Here is a 26,902-nt window from a genome sequence, read left to right as displayed (position 1 = left end):
AAGAATTTCCCCTGGGGGCAGATGTGGCAGGTGCGCTTTTACTACATATAAAGAATCCAAAGATTAAAAAAGACCCACAGAAAGAGGAGGTGGGTGTTCTTGAGGTGTCTCGTAACTGTCCTGTTGCTATCCGTTGAGAAACTTGGAAGGAACAGAGCTTTCCAAAAGTTCTTTATAGGACTCTTGGACAACGTATATTTTCCCAAATGGACGTGCTACAAAAGCGATCGAAAGGGAAAGGCACTTTTTCTTCTAAATTGTTGCCTTTAACAATTTCACCAATTCTCGTGAACGATTTTCATGGGCCTGCTTATTAAAAATAAAAGATCGGGGCTGAAACCAATCGGAGGATTAGACAAAGCTACCTCCCCTCTGAGAACACCTAATGTGGCCGAATATAAAAAAGGTGGCTTCCAGAGTTGGATTTCTTTTAATTAGCAGGTGAGTAAAAAGACGTTCTAGACAGAACGAATGCTGTCCCAGCACAAGGACACCGTCCGGGGCGCACCATTCAGGGAGCCTGATCCGGTTTGAACTGGGGCCACTGGCTCCTGCACGGAGCCTGCTCTTAGAACACACCAGAAGGCTGAGGACTCTAGTGGGGCCTCTTGCGTGCACACACACAGTCTGATTTTGCCTTGTTCCCGGCCCGTGTGGACAGTGCCACGGCTCCAGCTCCGGAGCCGGGGTGGTCACTCCTCCGACCTGTACTCCCGGCCCTGGTGCTGCATCTTGGAAAGGACGCGCTCGTAAAACAGCAGGTAAGCGCTGGAGGACAGCACCTCCTGCAGGCTCGCCTTGCGGACGGTGTCATCGGAGATCCACAGCCACTGGTTGCTGGTGGAGAGAGGGTTCTTGGCCGAAGGTGGGGACCGTCGGTAAGTCACGAAGTGTCCTGAGTGCATGTCTCCATGGTGGACGACAACCGCCATCAGCCGGAAGAGGTACGTGGAGGAACTGAATGGGAGGAACGGATGCCAGTGGTTTACCGACAGGAAAAAGGGTTCCGGGCAAAAACAAAAAGAATCCTAGATGTTCAGTGACGGGGGACTGATTCGATGGCACATCCGTACGAGTGATTACTACACAGCCACGACAATAGGGACTGATACTTACTGGCATGGGAAGATGCCCATTCCGTGAGTGTATGTACCCTGTGTGTAAGCACACGTACAACTTTAGAGCAGAAGGCTTTAGGGATTTAACTGCTGACCTCTACGTGGTATCCTGAGAAATTTGAAATCTCCTTCTTCATACTCTACATACATTCACACGTGTATACACAGAAGACATATATTTAAATTCTACGTACTTTTAGAATTCTTATTTTTAAAGTGATTTCCGTTTTGGACGAAAACAGGAATGCGTAATAGTGAAATCACACCTTAAGATGAAAGAAAAATGTCCATCCACATTGGCATTCATTTCTGTGCTAAGCTAATTTTGGAAACCAAGAGAAACAGCAGCGACAACGGATGAAGAATGTGCCCCTGAAGAGTGGCTCACCTGTAGTCAGGAACAACTGGGAGGGGGAAGGGCATTGGGGCTGGCAGGGTAGGCAATAAAGATGGGGAGCAGGCGCCATTCATAAAAATTTGTGTTTTCGGACCCCCTGGCTGATTCAAAACTGCAAGAGAAAAAGGCCCAAGGCAATTACAAGTCGCAGTAGCTGTGGGTAAACAAAACATGGCTTCGATTACCTTGAGCTTAACTCCCCAGCAATGCTACAAAGAAAGAAAACCAAGTATTTCATTTTGTGTGATGTTGATTGCTAAAACGTCCTTTTTGTCCTTGACTGTTTAATCCCAAGTAGAAAACGTGTGTCTAGCTCCTGGTCTGCTGTTCACTTTGAGAGCTCTGTGAACCTTAAAGCCTCCTATCCCTGATCCCTGTTTGCTAAAGACGCGCCAGAGTTAAGCTGTAGCTAATTTACTGACATTTCGACAAAGTCAAGCTTTCTCAACCTGGACACTACCGACACGTGGGCCGGATAATTCTTGGTTGTGGCGGGGGCTGTCCTGCGTGTGGCAGGATGTTTCTTGGCACCCCTGGCCTCTATCCACCAGATGCCAGTAACACCGGTCTCCCATTTGTGGCAACCAAAAACGCTACCAGCTACTGCCCAAAGTCTCCTGGGGGACAAAATTCCCTGGTGAGAACCACCGATCTAAACATTCTCTCTTGTTTAGTCGCCAGCTTCTAAAGAATACCAACGTGTAACAGCGTTAATAAATGTTTATGGATGCAGGTAAAATAATGAAGGAGATGCTGATGTCTTTTTTCCTTTCATGGGTCATTTTTGGGGGCCTGTAAGTACCAAGTCAGTCACTGTGGGTCATATGGTGGCCATAGCCAGCATGCTGTGACGACTAGCAGACCTGCACCCCGCCCCCTGCTCCCCCCAGGAAAGGAAGAACCCAGAGTGAGGCAGCCCTTGATTTAAAACAGAAGCTAAGGGGCGCCTGGGTAGCTCAGTCGGTTGGGCATTCAACTTCGGCTCAGGTCATGATCTTGCGGCTTGTGGGTTTGAGCCCCACATTGGGCTCGGTGCTGACAGCTCAGAGCCTGGAGCCTGCTTCGGATTCTGTGTCTCCCTCTCTCTCTGCTTCTCCCCCTGCTCAAGCTCTGTCTCTCTCAAAAATAAACATTAAGAAAAAAATTTTTCAAGCAGCGGCTAAGACTGAGCCCTCTTCCCACTACAGCTGCTTCTGACGTTCATCTATTGATCAACTGAGAAAAGGCAAAATACAGTCTCCCTGTGAATGATGTCCTGCCAGGCCACACAACTATGGACGCAAGAAAGAATAAAAGCAGTAAAGGACGCTGAGTCAGGAGCATCTGGGGTGCGGGGAAGACAGCCGTCTGGCTTGACTGGGAGCAAATGTGGGGGCTGAGTGTGGGCTCAGAGCCCTTAGAGTCTATGGGTTTTCCTCATCTATTTAACTGTAAAGAGCTCAATGTGTTAGATAAGATAGCTTTTAAAAACTGCCCAACACTGGGGCAGCTGCGTAGCTCAGTCGGTTAAGTTCCCAGCTCTTGATTTCCACCCGGGTCATGATTCATAGTTTCATGAGTTCAAGCCCGCATGAGCTCTGTGCTGAGGATGTGGAGCCCACTCGGGATTCTCTGTCTCTCTCCCTGCCCCTCCCCCACATGCATTCTGTCTCTCTCAAAGTAAAACAAATTTAAAAACCTGCCCATCACTACCTCTGGTTCTCTCCCAATGGACTAACACTTGCCCTCCGACCAGTCATTTCGCCTCCTGGGGCCTCCGATTTTCCCCTCAGCGGGGCTGAGGGTCCCAAGAGCTACCTGCGGTACTGGGGCCCGACTCCATTATTCATCTCTGGTGAGGACAGCAGTGGAACTAGATCAATAGGGAATTCAGTAACGAAGAAGTCAGTGATCATTAGCCAGGACCCTCCCTCCCCGCGTCACCCGTATAAACGAGATGACCATACTGCGGGAAGAAATTCACTGGACTGCTCAGAGCCAACGAGCATTCAGTCAAAAGACCAGAAGGCGATGTTAAGGTTGTCTTCCCAAATTTTTTCAACTACGATTTATCGTTTTTAAAACCATACATCTCATTACTATGGACGTTTGACCTCTTTTAAAGGGATCTTCCCCCTCACACTCCCAGTGCTGCCGTTCTCAGGTATTTAAGCCACCACCGGACAAGCTCCCTCGCAGCATAAGGGTCCCAGAAGGCGGTGACACCAAATCCCTTTTCTCTGAGCCGCACGTCCCGTGCGTCGGCTCCTGGGGCACGCACCTGATCTGGGGGCGGCCGGCCCGTCCTGCAGGTCGAGTGAGGGCCCCGCGCTCTCGCCGGGCTTAGGGCTGTGCTGCCCGGGTCTGTGCCCCAGGAGGTGGTACTTGTAGATGTCCATCATCAGGAACTCATTGAACTGCACGTGCTCATGGCGCTTCAGGGGCGTGCCGTGGCTGGACCAGCTCAGCCGCTGCAGGTGGATGCACAGACACTGAGGGAGCTGCGGGCGAGAGAAACCGAGGCAGCAGGCTGTCGGGGGCGGGACACGGCGGGTCCCTGAGAGCTAGGCCGACAAGGTGTGTGGCGTGGGCTCACCTTCCCTAGTTTCAGCTGCTTGACAAAGGTGGTCCTCTGGTGTTCCACCTTCTCCCCATCCAACGTCCCTTTGGCTTCAATCTGAAATGAAAGAAACCTCTCTGCAGAATTTCTTGTAACGCAACATCTGCGGCAAACCGCAGGGCCGACCGGTGTTCCGCCTGGATTCAGCTGGCGCCCGACTTTGACCTGCTGAAGGAGCTCAGCCCCCCAGTTAATCGTGACCTGTTGTCAGTTTTAGTCGTCAAGTGACAGAGGGGGCAAGAGAAGTGAGGCAGCAACGCTAGAACTCTGATGTGGGCACGTCGCCTGTTCTGTGTCTTCAAAAATTCTGCTCCACACAGTTCCTCTTCTTCAGAGGATGAAACACAAATGCTTATGGGAGTCGGGCAGGGCAGGTAAGCGTCAGTACAGCAGGGCGTAAGACAAGGGGGCTGGGGGGGGGGGGGCATATGTCCTGTCTCAAAGCACAGCAGAGTCTTCCTGTAAACATTCTGTGGATGAAGTAAAACTCATCCAGAAAAGAGGTTTGGTCCATGGGCTACTGATTTCCCAGCCAAGTTACGTGACTGTGGCTAAAACGACCATCCGGGCATAGTCAGAAGAGCTTGCTGTGAGAGGCGCTCTATCAGGACACACAGGCCTGGGGGGGACACTGGGGCTTAGGGGCATACCTGCGTACAGTTGTCACATACGACGTCCCGCACTGATTCTGATGAGATAAAGTGGTGAAGGCAGTGGTCCAGGGTCAGTGGATGCCCCTGAAGCACCAGAAAACAAAATTCACGATTACAACTTAAAAGAGAGCTATACTGAAACTCTTAACGGATGGCAGTGTGATCCCAGAGCTTTATTTGCTTTTATGGCCAATAAAGCTTCACAGATACTACTGGACATTCCCTGAGCAAAGTGGAGCTCAAGGCACCCTAGGCCTGCTCCTACGAGCTATTACGTAACATTGTAGAAACTTAAGGACTTCTACACTGTTTTAGATATCTTTGCATTTGAGAGTAACACGTGTATGTACACTCAAAAAAGCCAAAATTCCTGCAGCCAGAGAAAAACCATCCACTTTCTTCTCCCCCCACATCGGGCCATGGTACCACACGCGACAACTAAGACAGGTTCAGCCAACCAAGCGTCTGAGTAACGCACAGCACCTCAGCTACACAAAATGCCTCAAAGCCCTTTCAGACTTAAATGTCTCCAAGATAGACCCCAAATAAACCATCGCTCAATACGTACCCATGTGGCAGCTGGAATACTCAGTGAAAGGCTATCGAAGGTATCGAATCGAACGGGACTCTGAAACAAACAGTGCAGAAAATCCAGAAAGGATGCAGGTTCAAGTCAAAGCTTTACAGATGGGAAGACACATGCCTATGCAACAGTTTAATATTTAGATGCCCAACATTTCCATAATGGAACACAGTGTACTTACCCAGAAGCAAATTCTAGGACAAACAACCTTGTCAACGTAACGGGCACAGTAATACCGAAGCACAGCTTGTGAGGTAACTACAGAACATGCCTGACCCAGCAATGTAGGGATTTTATCCTCAGGAAATAACCCTGGACAAAACTACAAGGATGTTCATCACGGCATCATTTAAATCGGCACAATGTGAATAACTGAAGTTTCTAGGGAATGATTAAATAAATTACATCATGTCCACATTAAAAACAGTATAGAAGAATCGTATGCGTAATCAGAAAGATGTGCCTGTTATGGTATTAGTTGCAAAAAACAAAAACAAAAACAAAAAACCAGATGATAAAATAGGGTAAGAGTTCCTGCTTTTGGTGATGACAGAGTAGTGTGGCTAGAGTAGCTGTCCTGAGATAACGCATATAAATTCTGGACCAAAACAAAACACGGCAACTGGAGAGCTACCGTCAACGCTTGGGAAAACAGGAACTCCGTGGGGAGATTTCCACTGTGTGACTTGTTGCCCGGGGGTGCTCCCCAGTCTCGCAGTTCAGTGTTGAGTGGAAAAAAGCAGGAGTCTTACAGGATGGAGGTATCAGAGGACTGAGTTCAGGGCTGGTAAAGAGGCTGGAGGAAATCCCAGAAAGAGGACAGCCACAGAGAGGAGGAACCCCCAGATCAATGTATAAACCCTGCCCAATTCCAAAGCAGGCACACGCCCGTGTGCACACCCACACCAGACATGCGGGCAAACTCCAGGGGCCTGGCAAAAAGCAGAAGCTAGAAGCTGAAAACACTCAGCAGAGATTTTGCTGCCCGATGTGGGGAAGACAGTTGGGCTTTGAGCTCAGCCAAGTTAACTGTACGCCAGAAGAGAATTCATTTTTTAGAGAAACGTAACAGAATCCAAAGTCTCTACTACGACGTTAATTAATATGCAATAAGAAATGACTAGACATACACTACGAAGAAAGAAGAAAATGTGAGCCATGGTGAAGGACCCTACGGATTGACCTGGATACTGAAATGAGCACAAGGACCTTAGCGAGAACTATGACAAACATGCTCAAGGACACAAAGGAGAGAGTTATTTAGTCCTGGTGGAGGACAAACGGGCAGTCTCGGTAGATATCCAGCAACTATGAAGAACTAAAAAGAAATTATACAACCAAGAGCACAGTAACCAAAATGAAAACTCTGCTGGACAAGCACACAAATGGCGACGGCGAGGAGTCTGTGAACTTGAAGACAAGTAAACAGAAATTATCCAATCTAAAGGACATGGAGGAGAGAGGCTGAAGAAAAGCGAACCAAGCCTCAGTGAGCTGTGGAACAGTACCACGCGAACCAACAAGCAGAGAAAGGGGCATAAAATTTGGGGGGAAATTAATGGCAAAAAATATGTACAAGTTTGGTGAAAGACATGTACAGATACATGAAATTCAGCAAATTCCAAGCAAATACAAAGAAAACCATACCTGGGCACAGCATGGACAAACTGCTGAAACTCAAAAATAAAGAGAAAACCTTGTAAGCAGGCAGAGAAAAAAAATGACACTGTACCTACAGGAGAACGGTATGAATCATGCCGACTGTGCATTAGAAAAACTGGAGGCCAGAAGACCACAGAACAATGCCTTCAAAGTGGTGAACTGCAAGGAAACAAGGCATGCGTGGGGGCCGCCCCTTCCAGTTTGGAGGTAGGGGGCGGCAGGAGAGAGAATGGAGGGTGGAATTCGCGCTAAGAGATTGGGCCCTGGCTCTGCCAGGCTGTGAGGCTGGGGCACGGCTCATGTCCTCAGGGGGCTCTGACTGGCAGGGTGGGGGGCATTCGGTGGGGAAGACGGGTGGGAGCTCAAATAGCAGCCTACGATGGCTCGGCTCCGCCCCCCAAGGGATGATGTCACTCCCGTGAATCCACTTCCGGGCCTATCTTTCTGCTTCAGTGGCTTACTCAGTTATTCTTTGCCTGATGCTCAAGTGTATGCTTCAAACACCACAGGTGGCCGTGGCGGGATCAGAAGGGGCGGGCAGGAAGAGTGGGGAGCAAGGAGAGAGAAGGAGGACTCTGTTATCTAGAACAATTACTGGAAATTCACCAGCTACAGCCCAAGGTAAAGCTGTGAGGTTCCTTCTGTCCCTGTTAGGTTGCTCAAGAAGTAATGCGTTTTTTTTTTTTTCTTTTTTAATGTGTATTTATTTTTGAGAGAGAGTGCAGGAGAGGGGCAGAGAGAGAAAGGGACAGAAGATCCAAAGCAGGCTCCGCGCTGACAGCAGTGAGCCTGATGCGGGGCTGGAACCCATGAGCTGTGAGATCATGGCCTGAGCTGAAATTGGACGCTCAACCTACTGAGCCACCCAGGCACCCCAGTAATGCGCTCTTCGGAGCTCATCAGCAAGGCACAGAGAGACGCCACAGTAACGCCTCCTTGAAGGCCTTTCTTCCCCTACAACTCTTCACCTAGACCTTCCCCTTTTCCCTTCCTTTTCCTGGCATTGTAAAACAGCAAGTCAACTGTGGGAGGTATCTGGACACAAGGGTTTTCCTGCACCGTAAGCGGATGCGAAGCAATCCTTCGTGCCCTGCCCAGCTGGTCTTCCCTTCCACAGACTGAGATGACTTTGTGGTCATCCATGTCCTAATGAGACACCATGGCTGGAAACAGACGTGCCGAATTAGTTCAGTCAAAAAAGCAAACAAATCAAATCAAACCAAACCACAACAACAGCAACCCCAAATCTGTATCTAACAAAACTATTCTCAAAAAGAAAAAAAAAAAAGGCAAAATGGAAGCCTTTTCATGTAAATGAAAACTAAATAAACTTGTTGCCAATAACCTAAGAAATGTTAAAGGAATCTTTTTAGGCTGAAGGGGAAAAACATCCAATGGACTTGCGTCTACAGAAAGGACCAAAGAACACTGAGAATGGTAAATAGAAAACATTTCTTCAAAAACGTCTTTTAAACACATAAAGTGCTTAAAGCAAAAATTATGACATTATAGTGGAGTTTATAATTTGTAGACGTAATATATATGACAAAAATACTACAGAAAAGGGGGTAATAGAACTCTACTTTTGTAAGTTTCCTGTATTTTACAGGGAGTATATTAACTCTGAATAGACCAGGATACATGAAAATTGCATGATGTAATCACACACACACACACCCTCCCCATGTAAAAAAGTAGAGCTAAAAAGCCAATGGAGGAATTACAATGGAATACTCAGAAGTATTCAATTAACCCAAAGGAAGGCAGGAAAGGAAGCACAGAGGAACAAAAAAATTCTATGAGACAAACGGTAAACAAACGGTAAACTAACAGACTTAAGTCCAACCACATACTTACGTTTAAACATAAATGGACTAAGCACACTAATCAAAAGGCAAATTGTCAAACTGAACCCAATTATATGCTGTCTACAAAAGCTACACTTCAAATACAAAGGCAAAAATTAGCTCAATAATAAGAGAATAGAGGGGCGCCTGGGTGGCTCAGTCGGTTGAGTGTCCAACTTCGGCTCAGGTCATGATCTCGAGGTCCGTGAGTTCGAGCCCCACATCGGGCTCTGTGCTGACAGCTCAGAGCCTGGAGCCCACTTCAGATTCTGTGTCTCCCTCTCTCCGCCCCTCCCCCACTCATGCTCTGTCTCTTTCTGTCAAAAATAACTAAACTTAAATAAGAGGATAGATAGATAGATAGATAGATAGATAGATAAATTAGAGAACAAAAAGAGATATCCTATAGAAACACGAGTTAGAAACTAATGGGACGCAATAGACTATTAAAACAAGGAGGCTTACCAAAGACATAGAAGGACATTTTATCAGGAAAGTAAGAGTCAACTCATCATAACAGCCCATATGTATACACCTAATAGCAAAGCCTCACAAGAAATTCTACGAAAATAAAACTAAAGAAAGAAAGAAAAACATGGGAATGCAAGCTGGTGCAGCCACTCTGGAAAACAGTATGGAGGTTCCTCAAAACACTAAAAACAGACCTACCCTATGACCCAGCAATTGCACTACTAGGTATTTACCCAAGGGATACAGGTGTGCTGTTTCGAAGGGACACATGCACCCCCATGTTTATAGCAGCGCTATCAACAATAGCCAAAGTATGGAAAGAGCCCAAATGTCCATCGAGGGATGAATGCATAAAGAAGATGTGGTATATATACACAATGGAGTATTCCTCGGCAATCAAAAGAATGAAATCTTGCCATTTGCAACTAGGTGGATGGAACTGGAGGGTATTATGCTAAGTGAAATTAGTCAGAGAAAGACAAAAATCATATGACTTCACTCATAGGAGGACTTTAAGAGACAAAAGAGATGAACATAAGGGAAGGGAAACAAAAATAATATAAAAACAGGGAGGGGGACAAAACAGAAGAGAATCATAAATATGGAGAACAAACAGAGGGTTACTGGGGGGGGGGGGGGCGGATGGGCTAAACAGGTAAAGGGCATTAAGGAATCTACTCCTGAAATCATTGTTGCACTATATGCTAACTAATTTGGATGTAAATTAAAACAAGTAAAATTAAACAAAAGACAGTAAAAAAAGAAAGAAAGAAAGAAAGAAAGAAAGAAAGAAAGAAAGAAAGAAAAACAGATAATTCTAGCAAATAATTAAGGAAGAAACAATACCAAGCTTAACCAAAGTCCTTCAGGAAACAGGAGGAAGGAACACTTCCCAGCTTATTTTATGAGTATAGTATAATCCTCATAACAAAACCTGACAAAAGACATTACAAGAAACCGTAAGACCAATATTCCTCACGAACACAGACACTAATCTCCTTTAGATAATATTAGCAAACCAAACCCGGTAATATATGTAAAAGAATACATCACAATAAAGCGGGGTTAATTCTGGAAACACAAGGCTGGTTTAACATTAGAAAAATCAATCACTGCAACTCACCATGTTAAGAGAATAAAAGAAAAACATGATGCTGAGTGAAAGAAGCTAGTCACAAAGGACCACATATGGTACGATTCCGTGTGTATGAAATGTCCAGAAGAGGCAAATCTATAGAGACAGAAGTAGGTCAGTGGTCGCCAGGGGCTACAAGTGTGGGGGAGATGGAGAGAAACCGCTAATGGGTACGGGCGTTTTTGGCGGGGGTTGAAAATATCCTAAAATGGATCAAGGTGCTAATTACGCAATTCTCCATTTTTGTATTTATGTCGGAAATTTTCCAAATAAAAAGTTATTTTAAAACATCAAAGCAAAAAAACAAAGACAAAAAAAACCCCAAGCAAGAGAATCTATCGTGCCTACCATCCGTAGGGACCCAGCCTTGAGACTCGAATTCCTGCCAATCCACAATGGGTCTGCCATCAGTGCAGAAAATGCCCCTGAGGGTCAAAGGACAGCTTGACACTGACTAAAGGGAGGCGGTCAGTCCACTCTGTGCGCAGAGCCCAGGCGATCACAAGCGCCATATACCAATGTCAGTCATTCTCCAGATGTTTCACGAATCTTAACTTGAAAGAAAACCATAGAAAATACCAAGTTCTGCTATTGTAGTTACCTGGTGCTCACAGTGTTTGCAGACCATGTTGCTCGTAAGTCTTCCATGGAAGGGATGCTGGGATTTCCAGTGATTGGACGTGGGGTGAGGTGACCCTGGAACACAGAACACGTCTGGATATGCCACCTCCAGCCCCTTGGTACCAACCTCAAAATTCACCCTCCTTTTCAGTACGTGGTAGGAACTCTCCTCTTTAGAAAAAAAATGTTCCTGGAAGGTAAACTGAAATAGCTTTCCTTACTGACTTCCATCAAAAAAAAAAACAACCCGTTCCCTTTCACAGGAGAATTGATACAGGTCCTTAAATGTGGTTTCCGTATAATGGGTACAGCCACATTTAAAAAAGGAATTTGTGTTGAATAATGGATTTTCACATTCACTTTAAAGTGTTTGCGACGTCCAAAGATGGATATAGCACAAGGCAACATTCCAGAAAGTGAGATAAACGTCTGAAAGCCATCAGAATAAGCAAGTTCTGAAAAACCGGGACTTTTTTTGATAGGATGGGAGTTAGAGGAATAAAGAGCGTGGTGTGCTAGTCAGAAAACTCGCACCCTAGACTCAGACAACCCTGGGCTGGGTCCCAGCTGTGTCACCTCATCTCTGTGAGCCTCGTTAAGATGCTGCAGCCACTGGCACCCAGTCTTGGGCTCAAAAGCTAATCGTTATTATTACTTACTGACGCACAAAGGAATCCGTTTGTCTTATTTTCCCCCCTCTTAAGTTTAGGTCTTAAGAAAACAACTCCTTCTAAGGAGGACTGTGATCATTTGCTGAGGACATGACAGTTTCAGCTTTATTAAGTTCCTCGAGTGAGATCAAGGCAAGAAGGTAGAAAGAAAACCCTTGTCTGAGGTGGAAATAGGTCCGTTACTTTTGTTCGGAGCGGGAAACCAAGCAAGGCCCTGGTGTGAGGGGAACGATTCAAGATGGTCCGAACGAACAATGGAAAGCTGTTTCCAAAACACAAGCTCCTCTGCAAGTACGCACAGTTCGAGCTGGATTGGATGTCACCAGAAAAAAAAGACACAATTTGTCTTCAACAACAAATCGTTGTCACATCTCAAAAGTACCCATCTTCCGTGTTACAGTTCAAGGGGAATGATTACCTCTCGTACGGCAGGTTATTTGTTTAGGAGTTATCTCTGGCTGCTGCTGTAGGGAAAAAAGAAGAATGAAAACAGACTGAAAACCCAGCCGCAATCCCTTCTACCACCCTCACGCTGCTCCTAAAGCTTACAAGCTTCTCTGCTCATGGCCCCACTTAAACCCGACTTTTAACAAGAGATCCTAAAAGCAGCCCTGGTGATCCTCTCTGGTTGGTGACTGTACCCAATCATCAAATGCAATCAAAACACGTTTCCTCTCTCTGGAATACTCCCTCCCATCCCTTTGCTAGTTAACTTTTACCAACTCCCTAATATCTATAGTGTTCTAGGGAAATGAGGATTCATTTAGCATTCCTATGGCTCCTTGTTCCCTAGATTAGATGGGGGGGGGGGGGGCAAGGAGGAAGAAATACCTTTTCTTCTCAAAGCCAATACAAATCGTAGTAATGAATCATTTTAAAGAGGCTTGGCACCCTAACCAAAGTCACCAATTGCAAAGTTTATAGCTTAAGACAATCCCCCAGCCCCACTCCCACTAGTAATTTTTATTGAGACTTTTTTTTTTGACAGAGAGAGACGGAGTGTGCGCATGTGCACGCACGGAGGGAGGGGCAGAGGGAGAAAGAGCATCCCAAACAGGGCCCAAGCCCAGCACAGTGCCCGACGCGGGGCTCGGTCCCACAACCGTGAGATCACGACCTTAGCCGACACCAAGAGCCGGATGCTTAACCGACTGAGTCACCCGGGCGCCCCGAGACTTACTGTGGAGTTGAAAGTGGTGCAAAGATTACACTTGTGCTCCCTATACCTATTAAATATGCACGAACCACATACACGTATTGAGAGGATCAATGACTTACCTCCAGGGAGTGCACATCAAACAAATGTGTGACCCGGGGCTGCCGGTCCCGCTCATCTTCCAAGGACGAGGTAATGACGTGGAATAACTCGTGGGCATCCTGTCACAGGGCAAAGCTGCCTCAGAGAGGCCCGAGGAGGCTGGGGCCACATCAGAACCGCCCTGCGTGGACCACCAGGCACACCTGCAGCCACTGGGGCAGAATCTGCCCCCCACCTTCTCAAGGTTCAGCCCATCGACAGCTACCTCCCCGACACTTTCCCCGTAAAGGCCCTTCGACTAAGGGGCTCAAGGGGAGAGAGGAGGAAAGCAAGCTTGGGGCACAGGGCTGCCTTCACACCTGCCGCCTCCCAGCCTGTCTCAGCTTTGTCAACATGGCCCTGACCTCTGCCCCGCCTACTTTTGTTGTGGTGGTGGTAAAACAAACACATCACATAAACGTTACGGCTTTAACCATTTTGAAGCGTACAGTTCCATAGGGTTAGGTACGTCCACACGTCATGTCACCGTCACCACGGCCCATTCTCCGAACCGTCCCAGCTTCCCCAACTGAAACTCTGTTCCAGTCAAATATCAACTCCCAGCCCCTTCCTCCCTGGGCCTGGACACCCACCATTCCACTCTCGGTCTCGCAAAATCTGGCCTCTCAGAAACTCACAGAAGGAATCACACAGTATTTGTCCTTCTGTGACCGGCTTGCTACACTCAGCACAATGTCCTCAAGGCCCGTCCACGCTATAGCCCGGCTCACAATTTCCTTCCTTGTTTCCCATCTCAGGCCTGTCCTTTGCACTCCGGCCTGAGCGGCCGGCCTACATCTTCACACAGGGCCCCTTCTCATCCTTCACGTTTCTGCCGGAAAGGCACCTGCGCAAGGAGACCCTCCCGCGGGGACTCTCCCCGACTCAGCCCCCTCCCCCACCAGCCGGTGCAGCGGGTCCTCTACCCGAGACACAGCCCGAATCCCAGAGGACTCTGTCTCCCCTGCCCCAACCCTCTCTGCCTCCCCTGCCTCTGAGGCAGGCCATCCCCGGCCCGGACACCTGTTCTGGCCTCTCCACTTCCCTCTCTGCTCCCTCTGCCCGGCTCCTGTCCCTCGGGTACAGCACGTGCCGTTCACACATAAATCAGGTCACGGCGGGTGCCTATAAAGCCTCCAGTGGTTCCCCCACTGCACACCGAGTAGAAACCCCCCTCCAGCCCAGGGCACCGGCTGCCCCGCGCAACCCGCCCCCTGCCACCGTCCGAGCGCCCTCCCCTCCGTGGCTCTGCTGCCGCCGGCCCCAGCCACACCGACCTCCCTGTCCTTCCCAAACACCGCAGCCTCGAGGCTTTCGCCCCACACCCAGGCTCTTCACAGGACTCACTTCGTTTCAGACTTCAGGTCCCAGCAAAAATCTCGGGTCTCCAGAAGAGTCTTCTCTACCTGAAGGAGTCCCCCCACTGCTCTTCTCTCCCCGCCAGCGCCAGGCCCCTGACACTCGCACGGTCACTGTCACATCGGCACGCTTATCTTATGGTTAGCACATTTTGAAATGACCTCTTTACTGTCCACAGAAACCTGCAAGCCACGTTTGCCGCTACAACCCCAGGCCCCGCACAAGCCCTGCCTGAGGCAGGCATTCGATAGGTATTTGTTGCAGGGGACGAACCACTGGATTCTACGCCTGAAATCATCATTGCGCTACATGCTAACTAACTTGGATGTAAACTTAAAAAAAAAAAAAATATTTGTTGCACGTATAAATGAAGCCCCTCCTAGGCTATGAATGGGCGTGATGGAGAGTGATGGAGGTACAAAGCTAAAGGGCAAGGCCCTCGAAGGACGCACAACCCAGGGGTGGACGCGGCAGCCTGGCTATTTATCGAGTGACGCTGCCGCAGCCTGAAAGGGACCAGCTTTTCCAGGGCAGCTCACAGACAAGGCGTCTGGACCAACCCTTGAAGCTGGAGCAGGGGTTCGCCAGAGGGAAAAATCTCAAGACAAGATGCCGTCAGACCCAACCCTATCGTGTCTGTGAGCCACGGAGCTCCTCGGCCTCGAGGAAAGGAAGGTATCTCAGACGAGGGCGGGGCTTCAGCGGGCACTTTAGCACCAGCGGGGCTCCAGCCCTGGCTCTGCCACTCAGAGAGGTGACTTCGGGCAAGCCACCCTGCTCCTCCGAGCCTCGGTGTTCTCATCCGCAAGACGGGGACAGTGACCGTGAGTCCTGACGGGGTCATAGTGAGGATTAAATCAGAGAACTCAACGGAGGCACAGTGGCCCAACACAGCTGCCACAGCCCTGGCTCTAGACCCTGAAGAGTGGTTGACGGTGCGAGTCTGCTGCTGACCGACTAGGTCAGTAAAGCGGAGATGCGGACAAGGCCCTGGGCCAGTAGCTCCGGCTGCCTCCAGAGGGCAAGAGGCTGGCGGCCAGCCATGCTTGCCTCTTTCCCGTGCACAGCGCAGGGCTCAGTGACTGCTACCTGCTGAAGCTGCTGGAAATACATCCAAGGAGTAACTGGGACTGCAGTCAAGGGTCCTTGACAGACAAGCACGACTTAGCAAAGGTATCCGATGTCCCTGGGAGTACATCTCAGCCATTCTCTCGGCTTAGAGAGAAGAAAATGCAGCTAAATCGTGCCAGTTACCAGAGGAGGATTTAGTAAGAATTTCTAAATGGAGAAACATTTCAACATACAAGGGATTCGTCGAGATGCGTTGTAAGGAAGTAGAAAGAGCGTCAACACCCGGTTTACAAAGTAATGCCTGTGCAGCTTCAGACTGAACTGGAAACAGAGGTAGTCTTTAAAAACAAGTGGGGCTGGGAAGCCTTCCCCCCTCACTTTTCAGCGTTTTTAAACGCATTTCACTCCCGCCCCACCCTTGTGAGGACCCACGGGCTGTCTCCCATTTCTCGGGTCTATTATCTGGATGGTGGAGGCAGAAGCCGCCCACGCAAAGCTGGTCCCAAGACCGTCCTGGAAAGGTAGCCAGGGAGGCCGTACCAGCACATCACCGGAAGCTAAACGCCCCGTCCCTACAACTTAACTCTCAGCTTCGGTCTCAGACTCACCATCGGCAATAGCAGCGGTCTGAGGGGGTGGGGTGTGGTCAGGACCAAAAAAGGCAGTGACCCTGCAGTTGTGGGAAAGGGAGTACGAGTGGCTGGAAGAAGGCCCTGGGGGTGCATATGACAGCTGCTCAAGGTCTGGGGCTACTTCAATTCATCTAGCCTCTAAAAACGGATTTCTTTTTAAAAATGGGGGTGTGGTTCAAAAAAGCCCCTCTGAGCCCCAAAGGTAAAGCCACCCGCCTCTCTCTGAAAGATCCAGGTGGCCCTGGTATCCAATGACGTGCAAAGTCACTCCAGAACAAAAAAGAGGTTGGCTCTTTGGCAATGAGGTGTTCCTGCCCTATCCTGCTAACCTTTCCACCCAACGGGTAAGAAACAAACAAAACCCACTGCATTTCTCCTCTGATCGCGAGAATGGGAACAGAACTTGCGATCTGGTCCCAGAATACTAAGGCAGGCTAGAATGCCACAGAAATGTACACTCAGGCCAGGCGAGCGCAAGGTCGATACTGGCATTTTTTCTTCATGCCTTAGCAACGAGGCTACTTTTCAGCCGTCATCGCGAGCTCAGGCCCCAGCGCGTTAGTGGGCAGAATGGGAGGTTTACCTGTTCTTCAAATGAAGAGATCTGCCATCTGTACATTCTTAAGACATCCAACAAGCAGCTCGCATCTAAGACCTCATCGTCAGTAACTTCTTGGCAGGACAAAGCTGGAAACCAAAAAGGTGACGCCATTAGTAAATTCACTAGCCTAACAAGAAGCCAGGAAACCTGTCCTGCACAACATATCAAAGCTAATTAAGCCTCTCGCTGTAAAATCCACCTTGAGTTATGGTTCTTTCATTATTCCTCTTTCTAGCCTCAACCAATGCACAGAGGGCTGTTAGGCACCGTGTATTTGCTGAAGGAATGTGATCTTTCATGAGGCTATAGCATTTAAATGAAGTACTTGATTTCGGCTATTTGAATTATCGTCATCGATATAAATTGTTGCGAGATTCCTCCTGAATGAAATGATTTTAACTCACAACTCTGAGGGCGGGAGGCCCCTGAAGACTTCATCTAGTCCAACCCACACTCAGTGCTTAACCCCCTCGCCCCACCCCACCCAACAGGACTCTCTCTGGGGCCACGGGGCCTCTGCTAGTATCTGTCTGCACTGGAGTTTCTGATCATCACGGGACAAGCTCTACGGGGCAGCATGAAAGGGTCTGCTGAGTAGTTCACTTTTCGGTCATATGTAAAACCAAGCCTAACAAACAAAAATGAACGTGTGACGGGCTCACGAGTCTATACTGTCATCACAGCTAGATCAAGGGTTGGCAAGCTGTTTCTGTAACGGGTCTGACGGTAGGCGTTTTAGGCTCTGTGGGCTCTGCTGCGACTCCTCAACTCTGCTGCTGTGGCACCAAGGCAGCCAGACCGCAAGTAAGTGGGCATGGCTGTTTGAATAAAACTTTATTTGCAAAAACAGGCCGCGGAGCAGACCTGACCCACGGGCCAGAGTTTGAGGACTCCTGATCCTGACGGCCCCCTTCCATCGCATGCCTCGCCGGCCCAGCGCTGCTAGACAGAGTGTGGGACATAAAAATACAGGGGCCCGCCACCTCTGTGCAGTTTCCCGAGTTCAACTACCTCCAGACCGACTAAGCCAGCCTGTTGCTTCTCTTTAATTTGCAGTTGGTAAACTGGAGAGAGTCCTTTGGACACTTCGGGCTCTGACTCAGGAGGCTGAACGTGGTGGGGACTTTGGGGGTGGGTAGCCTGTGGAGAAGCAGCAGCCTGGGGAGCCAGTGCTAAGTCCCGAGGCTCCTCTTAGCACTGAGGACCCTGGTGTCACATCTCTACCCTCCAGAACAAAGGGTGCCCATTAGGACAGCAACCGAGCCTCCTTCTTCCTCTTAGGCCCCTCAAGCAGCCTGTGTGCTAGCTTTTTTCCTCTCAAGGAAAATTTTAATGTCTCCTTTAGCCTAATTTTGCTTAAAATCCCACGAGGTGATTTAGCAATATCTACTAATTTTCATGTCCTATGATTCATGTCCTAGCAGTCTGACTTTCTCAGGATCTACTGCAGGCAAACACAGGCCCGTGTGCACTAGGGGCACGTACAAGACCATTCGCTGGGGCCCATCTATGACCACAAGGCACCGGAAGCCAACAGCTAAATAAACTGAGGTATCCTGACGTTCTGGATACTGCACAATTGTGAAAGTGAATGAGGTTTGCAAATCACATATCTGATAAGGGACTGATATCCAGAACGTGTTAAAAGCTCCCCAAACTCAACAACAACAAAAATACAGACGACCCAATTAAAAAATGGACAAGGGACTTGAGTAGACATTTATAAAAAAAAAAAAAAAAAAACAAACAAACAAACGATCAAAACAACTATACAAATGGCCACACAAAAACTTACGCGCAACATCACTTATCAGTAGGGAAATGCAGATCAAAACCACAATGAGAAATCACTTCACGCCCATTATGGCTACTATCAAAAAGACAGACAATAATGAGCGTGAGCGAGGAGGTGGAGAACTGGAACCCTCTGCACACCTGTTGGTGTGAATGCAAACTGGTGCAGCTGCTCTGGAAAACGGTATAGTGGTTCCTCAAAAACATTAAACGGAATGACCATTTGGTGCAGCAATCCCACTTGGAGGTATACAACCAAAACAATAAAAAGCAGGGACACGAGTAGGTAGGTATCTGCACACCCGCGTTCACAGCAGCATCATTCACAAAAGCCAAAGGTGGAAACAACCCACACGTCCCTTGACTTATGAATGGATGAACAAAATGTGGTATGTACATACAATGGAGCATTATTCATATTTAGCCTTAAAAAGGAACAGAATTCTGACACCTGCTACCACACGGATGAACTTGAAGGACGCTGTGCTGAGTGAAACAAGCCGGACACACAAGGACAAATATTCTATGACTCCACTTCTATGAGATACAGAGTCAAACTCAGAGACAGGGAGTAAAATAGTGGTTTCCAGGGTCTGGGGACAGAGGAGAATGGGAAGTCACTACCTAACGGATACAGAATTTCGATATGGGATGATGGAAAAGTTCTGGTGATGAAGACGGGTATGGTTGCAGAGCAATGTGAATGTACTCAGTGCCACATAAATGTGCACTTAAAAACGGTTAAGATGGTAAGTTTTATGTTATGGGTATCTTGCCGCAATTTTTAAAAACTGGGCAACGGAGGGGCGCCTGGGTGGCTTAGTCTGTTAAGCATCCGACTCTTGATTTTGGCTCAAGTCACGATCCTGCGGTTTGCAGGTTCGAGCCCCACCTCGGCCTCCGCGCTGGCAGTGCAGTCTGCTTGGGATTCTCCCTTTCTGTCCCTCCCCTGCTCTTTCAAAAAAATGAATAAATAAAAAAAATTTTTTTAGTTAAAAAAAACCCCAAAAACAAAAAATGGGCAAGGGAAATGAGTAGGCAATTCACAGAAGACAGAAGACCAATAAACTCACAAAAGAGAAAAAAAATGAAGGAGGTAAAGCTATATGTAGGTACATGGACATTTCTCCAATATGTATTATATTATTTGCTTAGGAAAAAACATAAATGAGACAATATATAATTTTTGTGGGTACTTAAAAACATATTTCAATGCGTAGAAAACAGCTTGGAAGGATACACTTATATTTTACTTTGTGAAGAAAGGAGGGGAACAGGATTGGGGCAGTGATAAAGGGAACTATGGCCTTATGTAATGGTTTAATTTTTTACAAGGAGAATTTGTTCATGCATTACTTGTATAATTAAAAATTACCTCTAAAAACCAAAATAAAAAGTCACTGAGAAGCAGACACAGAGAGGGGAGAACAGACTGAGGTGGAGTGGCCCTGCACGGCTCTGGCTCCCAGCACAGCATCACGCGTGTGAAAAGGGGAGACCGGAGGTCACGCTAGGACGGCTCCTGAACCTGCATTATACTGCCTGTAGGGACATTTCAGCTTTTCACTCTGGAATGGTATTTATTTTTAACAGGGTAGTAGAAGATTTTTTTAAATTTTTTTATTTGTGTTTATGTTTGAGAGAGACAGAAAGAGAGCGTGAGCGGGGGAGGAGCAGAGAGAGAGGGAGACACAGAATCCAAAGCAGGCTCCAGGCTCTGAGCTGTCAAAACAGAGCCCAACGTGGGGCTCAAACCCATGAACCGTGAGATCATGACCTGAGCCGAAGTGGGACGCTCAACCGACTGAGGCACCCAGGCACCCCTAGAAGAAATTATTTTCAAACTGCCTGTTATACAGAACAGTAGAACTCGCTTTCCGTGTCAGGCTGGGCTCGCCGGGGAAAACACCCCAGTGAAGCAACAATGAGCTGTTTTTTAAATCCATTTTCTTCCTGACTGTGAGAGTAAGCTATAGAAATATGGTTGTTTTGTTTTCTCTTAATGTTCCCAAACTGTCAATTGCACAAGACCAAAACGGCCTGTCCGGCCTTTATCTGTGGACATTTTTGCTTTGCTGAAGTCAAATTACATCGTATTTTGAACACTGCTCTTTTTAAACTCGGTATTATAGCCTATGCCTCTCCCAAATTAAAAAAACAATACAACACAACACTTTATAAAGATGATTCGTAACAGCTACGTAATATTTCGTTGACTGCTTAATCATTCTACTGCTGGACATCGACATTTTCTACCCCCTGCCCTCCTTTGTAACAACGTGTTGGGAGATCTTTGTACATACAATAGCATTTCCCAAATCGTGTTCTGTGGAATGTCCTTGGGATGTTAACAGATGTTATGGGAGGAAAAACTCGTTCTACAGTCAAAAGAACTGGCCTAAAGATGAAGTTGGACTGGTGATTTCCTTTACCGATACACCCTTTATCAAGACTGTTATATATGTGACTTCCCAAGCTCGGGGTTGCTGTTCAGCCATTCCTAAACTGGCTTGCTCTCAGAATTCCATTTCAGGCAAGTGCAAATCACGGTCGGCAGAATTATTAGGTCAAATGGAACCGGGCATTTTGCAAGCTATCACTGTGTGGTTCCAAGCTGCTTTCCAGAAAGTCTGCCCTACGTTACACCACCACCAGCACATGTGAACACGTCACCCATCAGAACTGTGGATTGTTCAGTCTTTGCTGACAAGCAAAACGACGATAACCCCTCCAGTATGCTATTTATATTTCTCCGATGATGGCCACGTTGAATATTTGAGGGTCTGTTAGATAACACTGTGAACCTGCATACAATCTGTACTATTTCTTCTGCGAATTACCTTACCTCTTAGGCTAAGACACTTCTTTTCTTTAAACTTTAATAAACCAGAGTACTTCTCACCATCAAAATGCTTAAGTGGCAGTGGATGTGTTTTCTTCCCTAAAAAAGCTATTAATAAGCTGACGATAATTTAAAAATAAATGGCTACATCTTTAATTAAAAAAACAGCTGTTTGTATCTACTGGACCCTCCGTGTTTTGTTTGTTTGTTTTCTATAACAATCTGTACGATCTTTTTTCACACAAAGGCTATTAACCCTTTGCCTGTCACCTGGGCTGCTGCTTTCAAAACGCACACAATCCCCTTTAAATTCCCAGTTAGATACCTTTGAGGAGGTGCAACAAGGTTAAGGATAAATACTGGTGTGGGGGGGGCTCCTTCTGATCCCTGGTGTACTGGGTGGTAAACTCTTCCAGCCACTTGATGAAAGCGGGGCAGGCAGACAAGCCTTGCAGCAGGGAGTTCATGAAGCAGGTGTTCCCTAAGTTGACCAGCCCGGGCACCAGCCCTGAAAAAGTCGGGGGAAGAAGACAACAGCACATCACATGGGACCGGCTCTTTTTTTCTCTCCCATTTGGGAGCCAGAGTTTCTGCACTGTGGCCTGGAGTTTAAAATCCCAATCTCACAAAGTCCGTGCCCACTGACATCGGGGGCCAGGCATTCGATCCGCGCCGAGGCCCGGTCCTAGTGTGGCTCCTTCAGGAGACTGTAAGCGACAGAAGGAGGTCCCCCGTCACGTGTTACATCTGAAGGCCGCCACGGTGTCTGGCACAGTTTGGTTTACGCTGAGTGTACAAAAACACTTAGTAACAACATCTCTCTCTTTCGCCCCTTTTCTCCCTCCTTTGATAAGAAAGCAACGTTTCTCAGAACAGAAGAAAACAATTGTTCTTTTGTTGCTCCCCAGGACAATGATCTTGTTCTTAGAATCAGTTCGAAAGACACCACCATAGCAACTGTGATCAGTCTTTCTGCAAAGAGATCAACAAAACCTGACGTACTTCCCTCTTCTGCTGAAACCTTTTCAAGAAACTTTTCTTTAATGCAAAGTTCTCAAACTTTTGTGCACAAAAGAAGAGAGGATACGTAACGGACTCTAATTGGAACCACCCCCAGATTTAACAACGATCAACATTTTGTTCCACCTATCCCCTTTTTGGTTTGCTTGTTGTTGCTGACTTTTAATCAACACAGTGAGAGCAGCATTTACAAGAGGGGGTACTTTTTTAAGGAAAGAGAATTTTGTATTAAAGACACTAACTTGAAACGTTTACTCGTGACTAGCTGCTGGTCAGTGAACCCACAAACGCGTCACACAATGAGTCAGTTGTGGCACTGAACAACACGAGTACCATGTTAAGGAGAACAGCCACGTGAACTTTTTCATTACGGAGCACGTCTCAAACTCGAGACTGTAGAGGGGGTGAAACAGAAATCTTTTCACTACAGGGTCTAAAATAATGAGTCGTTAAAATGAACTTCTCTTTAAAAGAAAGTACTGTTCGGAAACCGAAGATACAAGAGAACAATAACAACAACAACAACAAAACCCTCCCTTTTTTGTACTGTTTTGGGACGGGAAGGGCTGGGGTCAAGTGCACAGACTAGGCTGCGATGACCTCATTCTTACCTTTTCTACGCTTCTTTCTTTCTGTAATGGGACCCCAAATCACATAGATCCCTGCGGCAAGGGCAGCAGCAAGTCCCCCTATAACACCCCAGTTCTTCATGACTTTATATCTAAAAAAGAAAATAGGCTTACACTCTTCCCTCATCATGGACACAATACGTATGACTATAGACACAGGTGCACAGAAATAACATTTCATCAAAATAACCCAATGGCCCACCAAACACCTCACTTTCAAGTTGAAGTAATGATACTGTTAGGATTATGTCTTGAAAACCAGCACGTTCAGACGTCAGGATTTAAAACCGAAGTCAGAGCACAGAAGCCCCATCTCCCTCAGGGGGCATGCCAAGGTTCTCCCCTTACTCTGCCTCCCACGCTGCTGTCACACAGGCCACCTCAGGACCTTTGCACTGCTCCTCCCTCTGCCTAGAATGCTCCCCCCCTGCCGGATCACTGCATGGCTCTCTCTTACCTCCCCTTCATCTCTTTTTTTTTTTTTTTTTTTCATTTTTTTTTAATGTTTATTTATTTTTGAGAGACACAGGGTGCAAGCGGGGAAGGGGCAGAGAGAGAGAGAGGGAGACAGAATCCGAAACAGGCTCTAGGCTCTGAGCTGTCAGCACAGAGCCTGACACCGGGCTCACGTGGAGCCCTGAGATCATGATGTGGGGCTCGAACTCAAGAGCCATGAGATCATGTCATCTGGGCCAAAGTGGGACACTTAGCCAACTGAGCCACTCAGGCGCCCCCCTCCCCTTCACTTCTAACCAACAATTAGAACCTGTACTCCTGGTTCCTTTTACCCAGTTCTGCTTTTTCTTTTTACCACCTTCTAATGTAACATTCACTCATTAACTAGGGCTATTGTCTGTCTCCCCCCCTGGAATGCAAGTCCCCGTGGGCAGAGATCTTTGTCTCTTTTACTCACTGGCATATCCCAAGTCTCTAGATCATGCCTGGCAACTAACAGGTTCCTAATAATATTTACTGAATGACTGGATACTGGAGACAACATATAGAAATACTAAATAGGGAAGGGGCATACTATATATAGCATAACCGATCTACTAAACATTTACTAAATTAAAAATTTCTTAATTTGAGGCTTGGCTTAAACACTGAAGTTATTTTACTACAAACGAAGACATTTCAGCAATTTAAAACACTGTTTTTATGCAAAGTTATGTATTTCCACCAAATAAGACAAACTATGTGTGTGTGTGTGTGTGTGTGTATACACATACATACAACATATACTGGTATATATGTGTTAGATATGTGTATATATGTGTGTGTAATATATTCTTATGCCAATATTTGGCTCCCGTGAACATTGTTTTGAGCTCAGCTCAGTCAACATTAACTCGATGAGGAGTCACTAGTGATATGAGTAACTCTGTCTCCAACAACCAACACCTCCCTAAGGTCACAACTAATACGATACATAACTGATAACGGAATTCCAAATCAATCTTTGTTCTCCTAAGACAGAGTCCATAGAACATGCACAGAGCTGGATTAGGAAAGGACAGGTGCATTAATCTGACTCAATTCTGGTTTTTCTATTCCTCAGGGCGTCATTCCACTTTCGCAGCCTCGGTTCTGTTACCTGTGCAATGGGCACAATCACGAGATCCAGCTCATGGAATTCTCAGAATCAAACAAGCACTAATGCACAGGATGCAAAGTAAGGGCTCGGGGAGCCTGGGTGCCTCAGTCAGTTAAGCACCCAACTCTTGAGAGCAGCTCAGGTCGTGATCTCACGGTTGTGAGATCGAGCCCCGCGTCGGGACTCCGTGCTGAGCGTCGTGGAGCCTGCTTGTGATTCTCTCACCTTCTGCCCCTCCCACGCTCACATGCTCTCTCTCAAAGTAAGTAAATATTAAAAAAAAAAAAAACCAGAGGGCTTAATAAACATTAGCTGCTACAATTATTAAGTATTATAATCTCAATTTCATTTGTGAAAGCTATTCTTGAATTTCTTCGCGCACTACTGTGCTGACTTCCACACAACAGGTGCGTTAACGAAACTGCCCTGAAAGGTTAAAAAGAACCATCACTGAAAGCATAAAAAAAGTTTTTTTTAATGTTTATTGATTTTTGTGAGAGAGACTGAGCATGAGCAGAGGAGGGCAGAGAGAGAGACAGACACAGAATCCGAAGCAGGTTCCGGGCTCTGAGCTGTCAGCACAGAGCCCGACAGGGGGCTCGAACCCAGGAACGGTGAGATCATGACCATAGCCGAAGTCGGCTGCTCAACCGACTGAGCCACCCAGGTGCCCCTAACCAAACACCAATATTTAGGGGTGCATACTCTATGCCAGGCACTGTGATGATCTTATCCCATCCTCAGAACAATCCCACAGAGGTAGATTTTATTATCATCTCCATTTTCACGGATGAGGAAACCAAGAGACGAGCCAACTCCGTCAAAGTGAGAGAGGCCGCGGGGATCTGAGCGCATGCCCGCCCGTCAGGCTGCCGGGTCTGTGCTGGAAACCACAAACCTTGTGCGGGAACCTGAAGGACAGAGCGTCGAAGGGATGGGAGCGGGGGCTTGCCCAGGTCCTCCGCAGGGTATGGACAAAAACCCCAGCACATGGTGACTCCGGAAACCCCATTCCCCTGCAAAATGACAACCCGAGGAGAGTAGTGGGGTCTGGGAGTAAAAAGACCTGTCTTCTCCCCCAGCTCTACTGTGAGGTCAGCTGTAGGCAAAGCCGACTCGGGGCCTGTTTGCCACCTGCAGAATGGGGGCACTGGACAGGACGGCCGCTGAGGGCTCCCAGCCCTGGGAGCTCCCTAAACCTGCTCCAGTTCCAGAGGAAGGAAGCTGAGATGAGCGGCAGGTCTCAGTCATTTAGGGCCAGGAATGGGGGTGCAGCGCTCAGCTCTCAAGCCTGGAGCCTGTGGGAGGATGAGTAAGAGAAGGGAAATAGGGACCCTGACACGATTGGGGAACCCATACTATTGGGGTTCCTAGCAGGAATGGGAGACCATACCAGGACTGGAAGCCTTCACAGGTTAAGGGGTGCTGATCGGTTCAGGGACTCTTGCAAGATAGAGATTCACTAATAAGATTGAGAATCAGCGATCCCTGGCTTAACTAGGCGGTGAGGGGTGGGGGGCAACAGGAATAGGGGTACTGCCCAAATCGAGGAAGACCCGGGGTGCTTTGCAGGGCGTGAGAGCACCGTGGCAGGATTGGGGAGCTCCGGCAGACCAGGAACTGACATGGCTGGGGAGTCCGGAAGGACTGGGGGTGCCCTGAAAGGATTAAGGGGTCCTGGGAGGCCTGCGAGGCCCTGAGAGGTCTGAGGGGCACTGGCAGAATTCGGGGCTTTGACGAGCCCGAGGGTGTCTGAAGTTCTGGAGACAAGGACAGGATTGGAGGAGGCAGTGGCGGGCGGGGATGGGAGGGCAGGGCGCTGAGAGAATTTGGGGCGCTAGCAGAACTGGGGAGGGCTGACAGAACTGCGTTGCCGAACAACTGGAGGCCCTGGAGGCCCATCCCCCGTCCCGCCTCGGGGCCTGGGTCTCCTACCAAGCCCGACGCAGAAACCTCCAGAATGCTCGCTCCGGCCCCGGGGACCCTGCCAGGGCTGTGAAAAGGCCGCCACAGGCCCAGGCTGGGGACCCTGACCCCGGCCTCTCCGGCCGCCCCCTCCCCGCCCCCCCCAGGCTCACCTGACGGCCGCCCCGGTCCGCAGGAAGCGCTGGATGGCCCTGTCGGCCGCGGTCATCGCCGCCTGGGCCCGGGAGCTCAGCATCGCGGCCGCGCGGGAGACCCGCCGCCGCGCCCCCCGCCGCCACCACCTCGCTGGACTGAGGGCTCCGAAGGCTCCCGAGGCGGCGGAACCCGCGGCCACAGTCCCAGCTCCTCCGGGGAAGGTAGGCCGGGGACCGGCTCCCCGG

The 26,902-nt window shown here is 48.1% G+C and overlaps 1 protein-coding gene across 3 annotated transcripts; it reads right to left on the bottom strand.

Moving 5' to 3' along the window:
* Positions 1–411: 411 nt before the first annotated feature.
* On the bottom strand, positions 412–26,902 carry USP30 (ubiquitin specific peptidase 30). 3 transcript variants are annotated; one of them, XM_060612497.3, is made up of 13 exons: positions 26,675–26,902; positions 22,985–23,094; positions 21,679–21,861; positions 16,700–16,803; positions 13,036–13,134; positions 12,176–12,221; positions 11,067–11,161; positions 5,336–5,395; positions 4,765–4,851; positions 4,091–4,171; positions 3,776–3,965; positions 1,507–1,627; positions 412–957 (listed from the first exon to the last, which is right to left on the bottom strand). In XM_060612497.3, exons 1-13 carry the CDS (start codon positions 26,755–26,757, stop codon positions 693–695), a joined length of 1,524 nt encoding a protein of 507 aa, XP_060468480.1. In that variant the 5' UTR covers positions 26,758–26,902; the 3' UTR covers positions 412–692. The 3 variants fall into 3 exon arrangements, with proteins under 3 accessions (XP_060468480.1, XP_060468479.1, XP_060468478.1); XM_060612496.3 differs by having other exon boundaries at positions 3,776–3,995; positions 12,176–12,218; positions 26,675–26,900; XM_060612495.3 differs by having other exon boundaries at positions 3,776–3,995; positions 26,675–26,897.

This window comes from Panthera onca, chromosome D3 (genome assembly GCF_046562875.1).
Source record: "Panthera onca isolate mPanOnc1 chromosome D3, mPanOnc1 haplotype 2, whole genome shotgun sequence".
Classification (NCBI taxonomy): domain Eukaryota; kingdom Metazoa; phylum Chordata; class Mammalia; order Carnivora; family Felidae; genus Panthera; species Panthera onca.
This window is presented reverse-complemented; position numbering and strand designations above follow the sequence as displayed.